Source organism: Moschus berezovskii, chromosome 17 (genome assembly GCF_049115385.1).
Source record: "Moschus berezovskii isolate FMDL1 chromosome 17, NW_MosBer_1.0, whole genome shotgun sequence".
In the NCBI taxonomy this organism is placed as follows: Eukaryota; Metazoa; Chordata; class Mammalia; order Artiodactyla; family Moschidae; genus Moschus; species Moschus berezovskii.
In genome coordinates, this window is record NC_142476.1 from 50145771 (window position 1) to 50158755 (window position 12985).

The following is a 12985-nucleotide window of genomic DNA, read 5'->3' on the forward strand; positions in this document are numbered from 1 at the left end:
GGGCTCCTGGAAGCCCATCTGTTGAGAATCCAGCCCTATAGCATGCTTGCATGCTCAATCACTTCAATCATGTCCCACTTTTTGTGACCCTATGGGCTATAGCCTGCCAGGCTCCTCTGTCCATGGCATTCTCCAGGCAAGAATACTGGAGTGCCCTCCATGCCCTCCTCCAGGGGATCTTCCTGACCCAGGGATCAAACCCAGGTCTCCTGTGGCTCTTGCATGGCAAGTGGATTCTTTACCACTGAGCCATTATTGCCCATGTTCTACTGTGCACAGATCCAGCCCCGAAACCACAAAGGCTGGGGCCGGGGGGTCTAGAGTAGAACTGAGCTATGGGCGTGGCCTCAACAGTGCCATGCCATGGAGAACTGAGGACACCTGTAGGGGAGAGAAGGGACAGGGGAGCGAGCAGCTGGGCTTCCTCCTGAGCGGCCACAGCTGCCTCCCCAGCCCCCGCCCGCAGAGAGCCTGGGGACTGCAGCAGCTGCCTGTAGGTGCTGTCCTGCCTGGGGGTGGCTGCTCTGGGAAGACACTGCCCAGGTAGCTGCTGGAGCCCGAGTCCTGGAGGCCATCTCGAATTCCCCAGGCTGAGATCGCAGGCTGTCCAACACGCCATGAGCTGGCCTAGGAGGAGCCTCTCCTTTGCCCTGGGATCCTGGGGCCGCACGTTTCTTCTTCCACCTTTTGGGATCTTCAGGCTCCCTCTTCTCCACCCTCCTCTGCAGGCTCACCCCAGGCCGGAGGGGGAGGTGATGCCCACACTGGACATGGCCTTGTTCGACTGGACTGACTATGAAGACTTAAAGCCCGAGGTCTGGCCATCCACAAAGAAGAAAGGTACGTCTGCCCACCCCTCCATGCCCCTGCTGGGCTCCTCCCCTCCCCCACCATGCCCTGGGATAGGGGCCTGGTGACCCCAGCCTGACCTACAGATGTCCAAGTTGGGGAGAGGAGCATGGAGTCCATGAGGGAACAGATACCTGAAATAGGCATGTTGCTCTCAAGTGCTCATCGCACACCAGACGGATTCCAACCAGCTACTCCTTTAACCTGAAGAAAAAAAAAAAAAAAACCAGGTCGTTCTGCTGTTGATCCCCTCTGCCTTTTTTAGAAGTATTTTAAAATTTTGTTTTTATTTATTTATTTTGGCTGAGTCTTTGTTGCTGCCTGGGCTTTTCTCTAGTTGTGGAGATTGGGGGCTACTCTCTAGTTGAGGGGCGGGGGCTGCTCACTGCGGTGGCTTCTCTTGTTGGGGAGCAGTGGCTTTAGGGCAGGCGGGCTCCTGTAGATGTGGCTCCCCAGGCTCTAAAGCATAGGCTCAGGAGTTGTGGCACACCAGTTTAGTCACTCCGAGGCATGTGGGATCTTCCTCTCTCAGGGATTGGATCCGTGTCTCCTACTTTAGCAGATGGATTCTTTACCACTGAACCACTAGGGAGTGTGTGTTAGTAGCTTAGTCGTGTCTGACTCTTTGGGACCCATGACCCTCCAGACTCCTCGGTCCAAGGAATTCTGTAGGCAAGAATACTGGAGTTTGTTGCCGTTCCCTTCTCCAGGGGATCTTCCCGATCTAGGTATCAAACCCAGGTCTCCTTCATTGTAGGCAGATTCTTTACCATCTGAGCCATCAGAGAACCACCAGGGAAGCCCCCCCACCTTTTTTTTTTTTGTCCACTCCATGTGGCATATGGGATCCTAGTTCCTCGACCAGGGATAGAACCCATGCCCCTTGCATTAGGAGCACAAAGTCTTAACCACTGGACTGCCAGGAAAGTCCCCTGATCCCATTTTAGAGAAGAGAAAACTAAGGCAGAGAGGCTTCATGTCTTACCCAAGCCACACTGTGTAAGTGGTGGTTTGAGCACTCTGACCCTGGCATCCAGTATTTAATCTCTGCTCTGATAAGCCTCAGCCTCTGACCACAGGTCCTGTTTTCCCCAGAGAAACACCGCAGCAAACTTTCCAGTGATGGGAACGAAACATCACCGGCTAAAGGGGATCCCTGTGACCATCACCAGGACTGCCTGCCAGGTACCAAACCAGCATCGTGTTCCAGGCAGTAGACAGGGCACTGGGGGAACCATTGTGGGGTGGGAGCGGGTGGGTCTTCCCAGACACATGAGCAGGAGCCTTTAGGGGTGGTAAATAATGACAACCACTTTGATGAGAGTTGCTGCCATACTTTATTCTATTTCATCCTCACAGCAACCCAGACAGAGAGGAACCCTGTCATTCCCAATTTTCAGGCAAGGAAATTGAGGCTCAGAGAGGCCAAGTGTTTCAGCTGTGATCACAGAGCTCGGAAGTGGCTCAAACCTGAGTCTGCTGCTTCTGAACCGCTGCCCCACACTGCCTTAAGTCAGGATGACCCTTCCCCCCAACTTCTCCCTAACCTCTTATCGGGCTTCATTTTGTCCTTATCCTGTTGTGACAGTGCTGGGCTCCTGTGGGTGCTTTGATAACATCCTGACCTGTTCAGCAGCTGAGCCCATCAAGACAGTCTGAGAACAGGGGCCTGGAGTTTGGATGGATGGTCTAAACTGCTGGCCCTCGACTGGGTCACTCGGGACTTCTGGGAAGGCGAAACCGAGATGGAGTTAGAAGGGCAGGAGGTTTCTGGGGATGGTGGGGGATAAGGCCTGTGAACAATAAAAGCTGGAGGGAGGAGGAATGGACAGGAGTCTGATACAATCTCAGCCAACCCAATGGGCAGCTCCAGAACAAAGACTCCCTGTTAGAAGAGGCCTCCACTGGGCAGAAATAGCCAGGCCCTGGCAGCCAGTCACTGCCTGGACTGTTCTGCTCAGGCCCAGTGTGACATCATCAGCCCAGGAGGCTCCTGCAGGTGTTAACAGCGGGGGCTGGCGGCTAACTGCTCTCCTGGCCAGTGGACTGCAAGGGCAGAGACTCGAGTGGCACACCTCAGCTCCTGTTAATTCAGTAGCCAGAATATTCTACAAAACAGCCACCGAACCACTTGGCATTGTGTAAGCCAGACCACCAGCTCCCTGACAAGCTGTTTCCCTTCCAAATGGTTTTCCCACCCAGAGCAGGAAGAAAAGGCTCAAGTTTGGGCCAACTGGACAGTGGCTCTGAGAGCTGGCTCTGTGGTGGGTGAGGTCATGCCTGGGGCTGCGTCTCAGGGGCTTGTTTCCCCATCTGTCAAAAGAGGACGTTGGCGTCCATGATCCCTGCGGCTCCTCCCAGCTCCACGCTGACTCCACACCTGGCAGCCCCCCAGCCTTTCCACCCAGTGGGGAATCAACAGCGCCTTTCCTTCTTCCATGATCAATCAATTGTGCATCTGGGGCGATTAGGGTCTCAGCCGCCCGCCCTCTGGGGACCTCAGCCGGGACATCCGTTGGTGGTTCCGGCTGGGAGCCTTGTGCACCAGATGGTCCACCCTGCCAGGGGCAGCCCCGCCACGGAGATGATGGATCTCCTGTCCAGTGGGAATGTGTACGGGGCGGCAGGGAGGGTCTACTCGGCACGGCTGACCGCATGTGCTTGCCATGTGGGCAGGGACCTGCTGCGATCTCCGGGAGCATCTCTGCACGCCCCACAACCGAGGCCTGAACAACAAGTGCTTTGACGACTGCATGTGCATGGAAGGTGAGGCCAGATGCCGGGGGCTCCCTCGACTCCGAGACCCTCACCACCTCCCGTTCTCCTCGAGGCAGGGTGGGCAGAGAAGGGGGTGAGAGAATCCCCGGGGAACTGAAGACACCAGCAGGAACAGCTTCGCTCGGTGCTTTCCCAATCTGTGAATCCATTTAGTCTCCGTTCCTGGCGTCGTTGCTCAGATTTGCTTTTCTCACCTCTTGAAATACAAGCTGGTATGATCTCCCATGATCTGGAGACGGGAGAAGGGAGGAGAGAGAAGCGTCTCTTTTAAAAGAAGATCAAACCTGAGAAGGCTGGTGCTTTCACACCAGAATTCTATCCCCGGGGAGACATTCCAAGTGTGATAACAAGGGGTGGGGAGTGAATTTCCCAGCACTTTCCCAAGGAAGGAGGCTCTTACCCAGCTGGTTCCCTCTTTACCTCCTCTGAGCTCCCACCTAGAGCAGTGTGTGCTCTTCCGCCCAGGGGTGCCTCGATGGACCCAGCTCTGTGCTAAGCACTCTACCTGTTAGCTCCCCAGTCCTCAAAACCATCTCAGAAGGGTTTCACACAAAAGTGAACTGAGGCACAGAAAGGTTAAGTCACTTGCGCAAACCTATGTAGCTAGAAAAGTGGGGGAAATACTTTAAATTGTGCATTCTGAAAATTTTCAAACACATATTAAAGTCATCGGAATAGTATGAAGAACCCCCGTTTCCTGTCATCCAGTTTCCGTAATTCTCACTCACGGCCAGTCTGTGCTGTCCCCACCCCGTCCAGTTCCCCCACTGCAATAGGATTTTTTTAGGGGGAGGGCAATATGATTTTGAAGCAACTCCTAAGAATTTAGGTATTTTACCTGTGAATATTTCCATATATATACATCTAAGAGACAAGTACTCTTTTAAAAACAAAATACCAAAAATGCACAGTAATTACTGGATGTCATCCCACCTCCAAGGTTCACTTCTCTAGGGTGAGGGGTTTGACCTCCGTCCCTTTGTGGACCGTCCTGAGGTACACACCCTATTTTTGCTCACATTAGCCTCAAAAGTTATCTGCTGTGAAAGCAATAAAGCTGCTTCAGTCCAATTATTCATTTGTCCAGTTGGTCAAGATATATTTCTTGAATGCCTACTATGCGCCAAGTTCTGATCAAGACATTGGGGTGAAGAGAACCAACAAGTTCTCCACCCGTGGATTCCATTCTAATGAGATGAGTGACAGTTAGCAAATATCTGGGCTTCCCTAGTAGCTCAGATGGTAAAGCATACGCCTGTAATGCAGGAGACCCAGGTTCAATGCCTGGCTTGGGAAGATCCCCTGGAGAAGGAAATGGCAACCCCCTCCAGTATCCTTACCTAGAAAATTCTTTGGACAGAGGAGCCTGGCAGTCTACAGTCCATGGGGTCACAAAGAGTCGGACAAGACTGAGCGACTAACACACACATATACACACAAACACACACACACATGCAAATAATTAGATGTCTATAACAAGGAGTAACGGAGAAGGCAATGGCACCCCACTCCAGTACTCTTGCCTGGGAAATCCCATGGTCGGAGGAGCCTGGTAAGCTACAGTCCATGGGGTCGCTAAGAGTCAGACACGACTGATGGGACTTAGCAGCAGCAGCAACAAGGAGTAGAACTGTAAAGACAGTGATTCAGGCTGGCCTGGGAGTTACTTTAGAAAGGATGGACAGGAGCGGCCAGCAGAACTAGCCACCTGAAGATGGGCGGTGGGGTAGGAAGCGAGAGTCCCAGACAAGCGGCAAAGCAAAGGCAGGGACCTCGGACAGGAGCAAGACTGGCGTGTTCGAGTGCGCCTGGCACACAGCAGCCACACGGTGGCACAAAGGGAGGTGGGAGAAGCTAGGGGGTAGGATCAGGACTTCATTTACATTATCATGGGAAGATGTCAGCAGGTTTTTTTTTTTTTTAGTATTTATTATTTGGCTGCTTCGGGTCTTAGTTGCTCTGCCACATATGGGATCCTGGTTTGCCCACCAGGGATCAAACCCGTGTCTCCTGTATTGCAAGGCAGATTCTTAACCCCTGGACCATCAGGGAAGTCTCTCAGCAGGTTTTAAGAAAGGGAATGACCTGGTCTGACTTTTGAGTATACCAGCTCACTCTGGCTGCGGGACTGTGCGGGGCAGGGCTGGAGACGCAGGGATGAGCTAGAAAGTGAGAGGATGGAGGCAGGCAGGGGTGGAGATGCTGAGAAGCTGCCTTCTGTTGCCTGTGTGCAAGGTGGGGGCCCATTTGGTGGAGGAGGAGACTGAGGTGCATAGGAAGCTGGAGGGCACTCCAGTCCAGAGAGCCTGGAGTTAGCGCCAGGACCTCCAGGTCCAGCCTGCCCAGGTGAGGGGGATGTGGCCCTACTGCTGCACATGCCCAGCTGGTGCCCTGCTGGATGCTCAGTGGGCAGCCCTCTGCCAGGGAAGCCATCCTTCCTTCCTCCCCTGGGCCTCAGTTAGGAGGGGTAGCTTTTCAGGCCTTCAAAAGATAACTGTGCAGCCAAAGCCCCATCTGCTCATTTCCCTGGTCCCTCCCATCCTGGTCAGTCCCACCGAAACTCTCATTTCCTCCCTGGAGACTCAGATTCTGGGGAAAAAAAAGAAATTGAGTGGAAATGACAGCTCCTTAAAGATGGTCCAGGAAGAAAGGGGTTGTCGCCCAGATGCTATAGCAGAGGGACCCAAGTGATGCCAGGAACCCTCATGAGAACCAAGAGTCCTGAGGACATCTGAGAAATTCTGAAATGTTGGGAGTCAGGTCCCAGAGCTGAAGTCCAGCAGGCTAGGCCAGCCTGGAGTGTTCCAGAAGGGCTCCTATGGCTACCATCCACTCCTATTCATGATCCCCTGCCCCTCCCAAGTGTCACTCGTGTGGCCACAGATCTGAAGGCTCAGTGATCCATGTGTCGGTTCTAGACCCCTAAGCACAAGCTTCACAGCAATTTCTGTATTCTCTTGACAGTGACATAGCGGATCTTAAATTGGTGATGGCCCCTCTCCCTGTGGTCACTCCTAACCGGAAATGTAGAGATTACTCTGACCACACTGACATCTCCTTCCCTAACCCCCGACCCCGAACCAGGAGGATTTGGCCTTTTTTTTCCCTGGCTGCACTGATGTCTTAGTTGCCGCACATGTGGTCTTCACTGTGGCACATGGACTCTCTAATTGTGGCTCTTAGACTCAGTAGTTGCGGTGAGAGCTTAGTTGCTCCATGGCATGTGGAATCTTAGTTCCCTGACCAGGGATCAAACCCAAGCTCCCTGCATTGGAAACACAGAATCTTTACCATTGCACTACCAGGGAAGCCCTGCATCCCTTTTAAAAATTATTTTAATAGACTATTTTTAGAGTCGTTTTAGGTTTCCAGGAAGATTAGACAGAAAATACAGCAGTCTCATATGCCTCCCCCCACGGTTTCCCCTGTTATCTTACATTAGTGTGGTACACTTTTTAAGATTGGTGAACCAACAGTGGTACATTATTAGGTCCATAATTTACATTAGTGTACATTCTTTGTGTTGCGCATTCCTCGGGTTTTGACAAAGACTAGACATGTACCCACCATTATAGATAGTATCGCACAAAATAGTTTCGTGGTCCTAAATATCTCCTGCGCTCCATCTGTTCACTCTTCTCCGTCTGTGATTCTCGTCTTTAAATCCATTCAGGCTGCTGTGCGGGGGATGGACTGGTTGTAGGGCAGAAAAAGAGAAGGCAGTGATAGCGAAACAGTGCGAGGCTGGGCGGCTGGGGGGTGGGGGGCGGGAAGGGAGGCGGGGGACTGGCTGGTCTCACGTCTGACCCCCGCTTCCCTCTCTTCGCTCAGGGCTGCGCTGCTACGCCAAATTCCACCGGAACCGCAGGGTCACCCGGAGAAAGGGGCGCTGCGTGGAGCCCGAAACGGCCAACGGCGACCAGGGGTCTTTCATCAACGTCTAGCGGCCCGCGCGAGGCGCCTCTGCACCGGCCTGGGGACTGAGCTCCAGAGGTTTGGAGAAGCCGGGCAGTTTGTTTATAACGAGTGGTGGCAGATCAATTGCGGGACCAGCTGACTGAGGCTGCAGGCTCAGATCCAGGACGCTCCGTCCCGAGCCCTGGACGAACTGCCCCCGCCCGGGAACCGAGCAGCAGCACACCTGCACCCACCCCTGGGCGGACGGGAGACCCACACCGCCTGCGCTTCCCGGTGTCCGTGTTCTTCGCGATGGCAATGTCGAGAGTGCCCTCTATCGTCCGATCTCAGCACTGCAACGGTTTCAAGCTTCATAAGGAAGAGGTTTTTGAGCTGGAAAAGAATGGAAACTTCTGGAGAGACAGGGGAACCAAAAGGCGGGAGATGAATACCGAAGCACCTCCTATGTACCAGGCACTGTGCTAAACGCGGGCCATACGTTATCTCGTTTATCACATGACCTTTTAAAGTAGCCATAATCACCATTTTACAAGTGAGGAAACTGAGGTAGGCTTAAATGATCTTGTCCAGGGTCCCAGGTCAATGCTCTTCAAACCTTCACCTTGTGTAAGAATCCCCAGGGATCTGGTTAAAACGCAGATTCCAATTCAGTCGATTCTGCATTTCTAACAAGGTTCAGGGCTTGCTGATGCTCCTGGTGACCGGGGACCCCACTGAAAGCACCAGGTCCTGGGGAGTCAGGAGTGGAGCCGGCATCTGAACCTGGGTCTGCCCAGCTCCAAGGCTCACATCCTTGTTCCTCCACAACCAAGGACTCATTCCAAGTTCTCCACGGCTTTCAGTGAGAGACGCGTGTTCCCTGGTGGTTCCTTTTGCTGTGGTGAAGCCTGGAATGACAGACAATTCTCTTCCTTCCCTGGACAAAGGTGTATCATTTAAAAGAAAAAAGAAAACGTGCGTTAAGCACCTGCTTGCTTACAAGGCAGGATTTGGGCAGATTGGCGAACTGGTGTTCTGAGACAGGAAGTGTTTAAGGGAAACGGTAAAGCTGTTCCTTATGCCTATGGCCCTGCTCACCCCGTCCTGGGATGTGCACTTTGGAGGGGCCTGAAAGCTGCCACCCCGGCTTTTGGAGTTCATGACCTTTGAGAATCTAATGCAAGCATGGACTCAGAAACACACATAGCCAGTCGGCACCCACTTTGTATGCGTCTTAGTGGTTCTAGGCCCCCCAGAGACCATCCCAGGTCTATAGGTCTACACTTCTTCAACAGAGTGTACTGAGGAGTTGGGGCATCTCTTCTAACTGCATCCATCACGGGCCATACCCGTGATGCCCACCCGAACACCTTTCTGAGCTGATGTGACTCTAGTGACAACCTTAGGAGAGTCACTTAAATCACTCCACCTGGCATCTCACTCCTGACCAACCCTCAGGTCCAAGGCAAACAAGGTTGCAAACCTTCCCTCTCCAGATGCCTCACTGGCCTGGACTCCAGCCAGTGGGACCACACCCACAGGATGCCAGGGCTGTTTACTCCACTGGGAAAATCAGTTGGGGTCAAGGGTATGGCACCAAGGAAGGCAAACAGATCTAGAAGAAACCAAATACACTGGCTCTTTTCTCCTTATTCAAGTTCAAAGGGCATGGGAATCTTAGGGAGAGGAGGACCGCAAGAGATCAAAGCCGGCTATTTGAAAATTGAATCCGCCTGCAGTTTTGTCTGTTTGAGACCAGACAAGGCCTGTGCTGTATGCCTCATATGGGGTGGCCGATTCGAGGTCATGATAGAACCCTAGCAGGGGTGGCTGTAGGCAGAGAACCCAGAATTGCTTTTGTCTTGGGAGGGGTGCGGTGGGCAGTGGTGAGGGTGGCCCTGGCCATCAATGATGGAAACACAAAAAATTAGGACAAAGCTGGAAGGCTCAATGGAGCTATCAGTGCCTACCAAGGGAGCTCCATGGTTGGAAATTCAGGGCCTGTCTCTTTGCCCTAGCTACTTCCATTTTGCATTTGCAAAGGCAAAGTGGGTGGAATTCTCTTAACTCCAGAGTTAGGAGTCCCAAAGCCCCCTCTGTGTTTAACAAACCTCTCTGCCAGAAGTTCTTCCTTAGGTCTGCCTTAAATTTCTTTTGCTGGTGCATAAGCCAATATCCTCGAATCCAGGGTTCAACAAACTTTTCATAAAGGGCCAGATAAATATTAATGTTATAGACTGTGTTCCAATGAAGCTATTTATGAACACAGAATTTCAGATAATATCACTTGTCACAGACGATTATTCTTTTGATTTTTCTAAAACACATTATAAAATGTGAGAGCCTCTTAACTTGCAGACTACACAGAAACAAGCAGTGGGTTGGACTTGGACCCCAGGCCATGGTTTGCCAATCTCTGCTTTAATCTGCTGGTCTCAGCCTTGGCTGCACATTAGGATAGTCTGGGGAACTTTCAAACGTACCAAAACTTTCAAAGGTGCCTGAGCCACCTGCAAAGATTATGGTTTAATCGCTCTGGGTTGTGTCTGGGCATCGTACTTTTGCAAGGCATCCAGGTGGCTCTAACATGTTACCGGGCGTGGGCCTGGGACCCCTGCCCTCTTCCTCCTGCAGGAGTGCAGCTGCTGACAAACAGCCTACTCCAGCACTCACTACCTTGGTGACCCTAGGAGACTTCATTAAGGTCTCTGTGCCTGGACTTCTTTATCTGTAAAATGGGGCTAATCACTCTTCCTTCATAGGGGTGTAATGAGATGTAAATACAAAATCCTAGCAACATGCTTGCTACAGTGCTGACACATAATAAGCCCTCGGTGTTAGCTAATTTATTTGCTAGGATGATTTTAGCAGGTGTTCTCTTTTTTGACAATGATCCATCATGTACTCAGAGATCAGTTCAAAGTCACCATTCAGGATCCTTCCCCAAAGCATGTTCCCTGGAACACTGTGAGATGCTCCCTTAGGGAAGAGGGGATGGGGTTCTGTGGTCAAAGAGGTTTAGAAAACTGTTCTGGACTCAGCCCTAAGCAGCATGTACAGATTCTGTCCGCTAAAGCAGAGCTGTCAGTGGCTATGCAACAACAGGATCAGGAGTTTCTAAATATACCCCCCCTTCTCACCCTGAGGCTGGGAAGAGCTGAGCAGGAGGCCAAGTGGAAACCAATAGCTACCTGTGCCCCCTGCATTCCTCCTGAGGGAGCTTTCCAGCCATTCCCCAGAGATACTCACTGTTCCTCACAGGGCTGCCTTTCCGTGACTTGTCTGGTGATGCCAAGAGTGTCTCCTGAGCCTGCCAGAGATGGGCAAAGGGTCAGAGGACACGAGAACCATGCCACATGGGAATGTGACAGCTTCACTTGCCCCTTGAGGAGTCACCAAGCCATATGTCATGTCCCGAAGCCAAGACCCCTTCCACTACCTAGAAGCTACAGGTGGATCCTTTGTTGTTGTTAAGTCACTCAGTCGTGTCTGACTCTTTGGCATCCCATGGACTGCAGCACGCCAGGCTTCCCTGTCCTTCACCATCTCCTGGAGTTTGCTCAGACTCATGTCCATTGAGTTGATCGTGCCATCCAACCATCTCGTCCCCTTCTCCTCCTGCCTTTGATGTTTCCCAGCATCAGGGTCTGCCTTATGTCAAGCCATATTCAACACATCCAATATGATCTGATGTCGAGATGACGGGCATCAGCTTCCTGGAAGGGATCCGCTTCATAGCTGGAGAGACATCTGTGTAACCTGCAAGGAACGTGTTTCTAAAACAACAGAACAGCAAGGAAATATGGGTACTGGGTGAGACCGCAGGAGAGGCAAGCTATTTAGGCTCCTCATCGGGGGTTGCATGCAGTTGACAGGGACACCATGACCTTCAGGATGATCTTCACTCCTGTGGGAGATGGGAGGGCATGTGCTGGGGAGGGCATGATAAGACTTGCCAATCTGGAGAACCAGGGGCTTCCATCACAGGGAGTATATTTACTGAATTCTAAATCAGGATGGTGGTCTGGTGGAGGATAAGCAGCCTCTTCTGGATGCAAAAGGCTTTCTGGTCCCTCCATCCTTTTTTTGTTATTGTTGGGACAAGGAATAGCAACTTTATTCGGAAAGCCAGCCAACCCCACCTTGCCTGAGTTAGAATTCAGGCTCCTTTTATATTTAAAGGGGAAACTCAAACACTTTCTGGTTCCAATCAGCCTTCATCTCTTCCTCCCTGCTGTCGGTCATTCACAGGTGGACCTGATCAGGATGTTCCTTGGGTGCTAAACAAGGGTATTTTAGCTTAATGCTCATTATCTAGGAAGCAGGGTTCCCAGTAATGGGCCAGTAATTTAAGTTTATAGGCAATGTCCCTGTAGTGATTAATTTGTAATAGGATACAAAAGGTCTTCCCTATCACAATTCCCACTGTCAACGTCCGTTCCACAGTCTTGTGGGGGAAAGCCCTGGGAACTTGGCAGAAATGTGGGATCCCGGCCCCACTGGGACCTACTGAATCAGTATGTCTAGGGGTGGGTTTTCACAAGTTCTCCAGGCTGTCCCTGTGCACAGTAAAGGTTCAGAGACACAGTAGATGCAGAAGGGGAGACAGGATGGTCAGACGGCCAGGGACATTTGGATGATTCGGGGGCATTTGCATATGGGTGTGAGGTTGACCAATCTGAGATCCACTTTGCCTGGTTAACAACCAGCAGTGACCAACTTGCAGGCTCCAAGGCCCTGCCTCCTGGGCTGGAACTGGCCTTTATTTTTAGAGAAAATGAAGTGGAGCATCTGGGCCTGGGGCCTCAGTTTTCTGGCTCTTGGGAACTTCCCTGGGGGACTGTGGTTCCTATTTATAAAGTATGGGGGCAACAGGGAAGCGGGGAGGTGCTACATCCTTGAGTCCCCTGATGGCATGTTGCATGTACTCTCTTGAGCTGTAAATAAAGAGATGATGGTTAATAAGCCTCCCTGTTGTCTCTCTCTGCCCCTCCAGATGGTCTGTCTTGCAGACAGGGAGCACTGTCAGTGTGTTTTGGGGAACTCAACCTGGTATTTCTCCAGCTACTTATTCATTCATTCTGCACCTTGGATTAAGCATTTTCTCTGAGCTAAGCAGAAGAGAGTGGCAGAGGATGAGATGGTTGGATACCATCACCTATTCAATGGACATGAACTTGGGAGAACTCCGGGAGATAGTGAGGGACAGGGAGGCCTGGCATGCTGCAGCCCATGGGGTCGCAAAGAGTCTGACATGACTTAGCGGCCAAACAACAACAAAGCAGTACACAGGCAGGTAGGGTCTCCGCCCTCACCTGGATTGTATCATGGTCCTTTAACCAGACCATTGGGTGGGAATTTCATATTTTTATCTTCTCCCACTCTAGGGTTGGGGCAGTTAAGGTCCCAAAGAGATTACAAAGCTGGCCATATACAAGGCTGGCAGGCACATTGCAGGCAA

The 12985-nt window shown here is 51.7% G+C and overlaps 1 protein-coding gene across 1 annotated transcript in view; it reads left to right on the plus strand.

Moving 5' to 3' along the window:
* The window catches only part of DRAXIN (dorsal inhibitory axon guidance protein), a 31479-nt gene extending 19010 nt beyond the window's left edge, over positions 1–12469 (plus strand). The window contains exons 4-7 of the mRNA XM_055419575.2: positions 729–840; positions 1945–2034; positions 3526–3615; positions 7459–12469. Of these exons, the coding sequence (XP_055275550.1) occupies positions 729–840; positions 1945–2034; positions 3526–3615; positions 7459–7571 (405 nt within the window). The 3' untranslated portion in view covers positions 7572–12469. The remainder of the gene's footprint in view (positions 1–728; positions 841–1944; positions 2035–3525; positions 3616–7458) is intronic.
* The last annotated feature ends 516 nt before the right edge of the window (positions 12470–12985 follow it).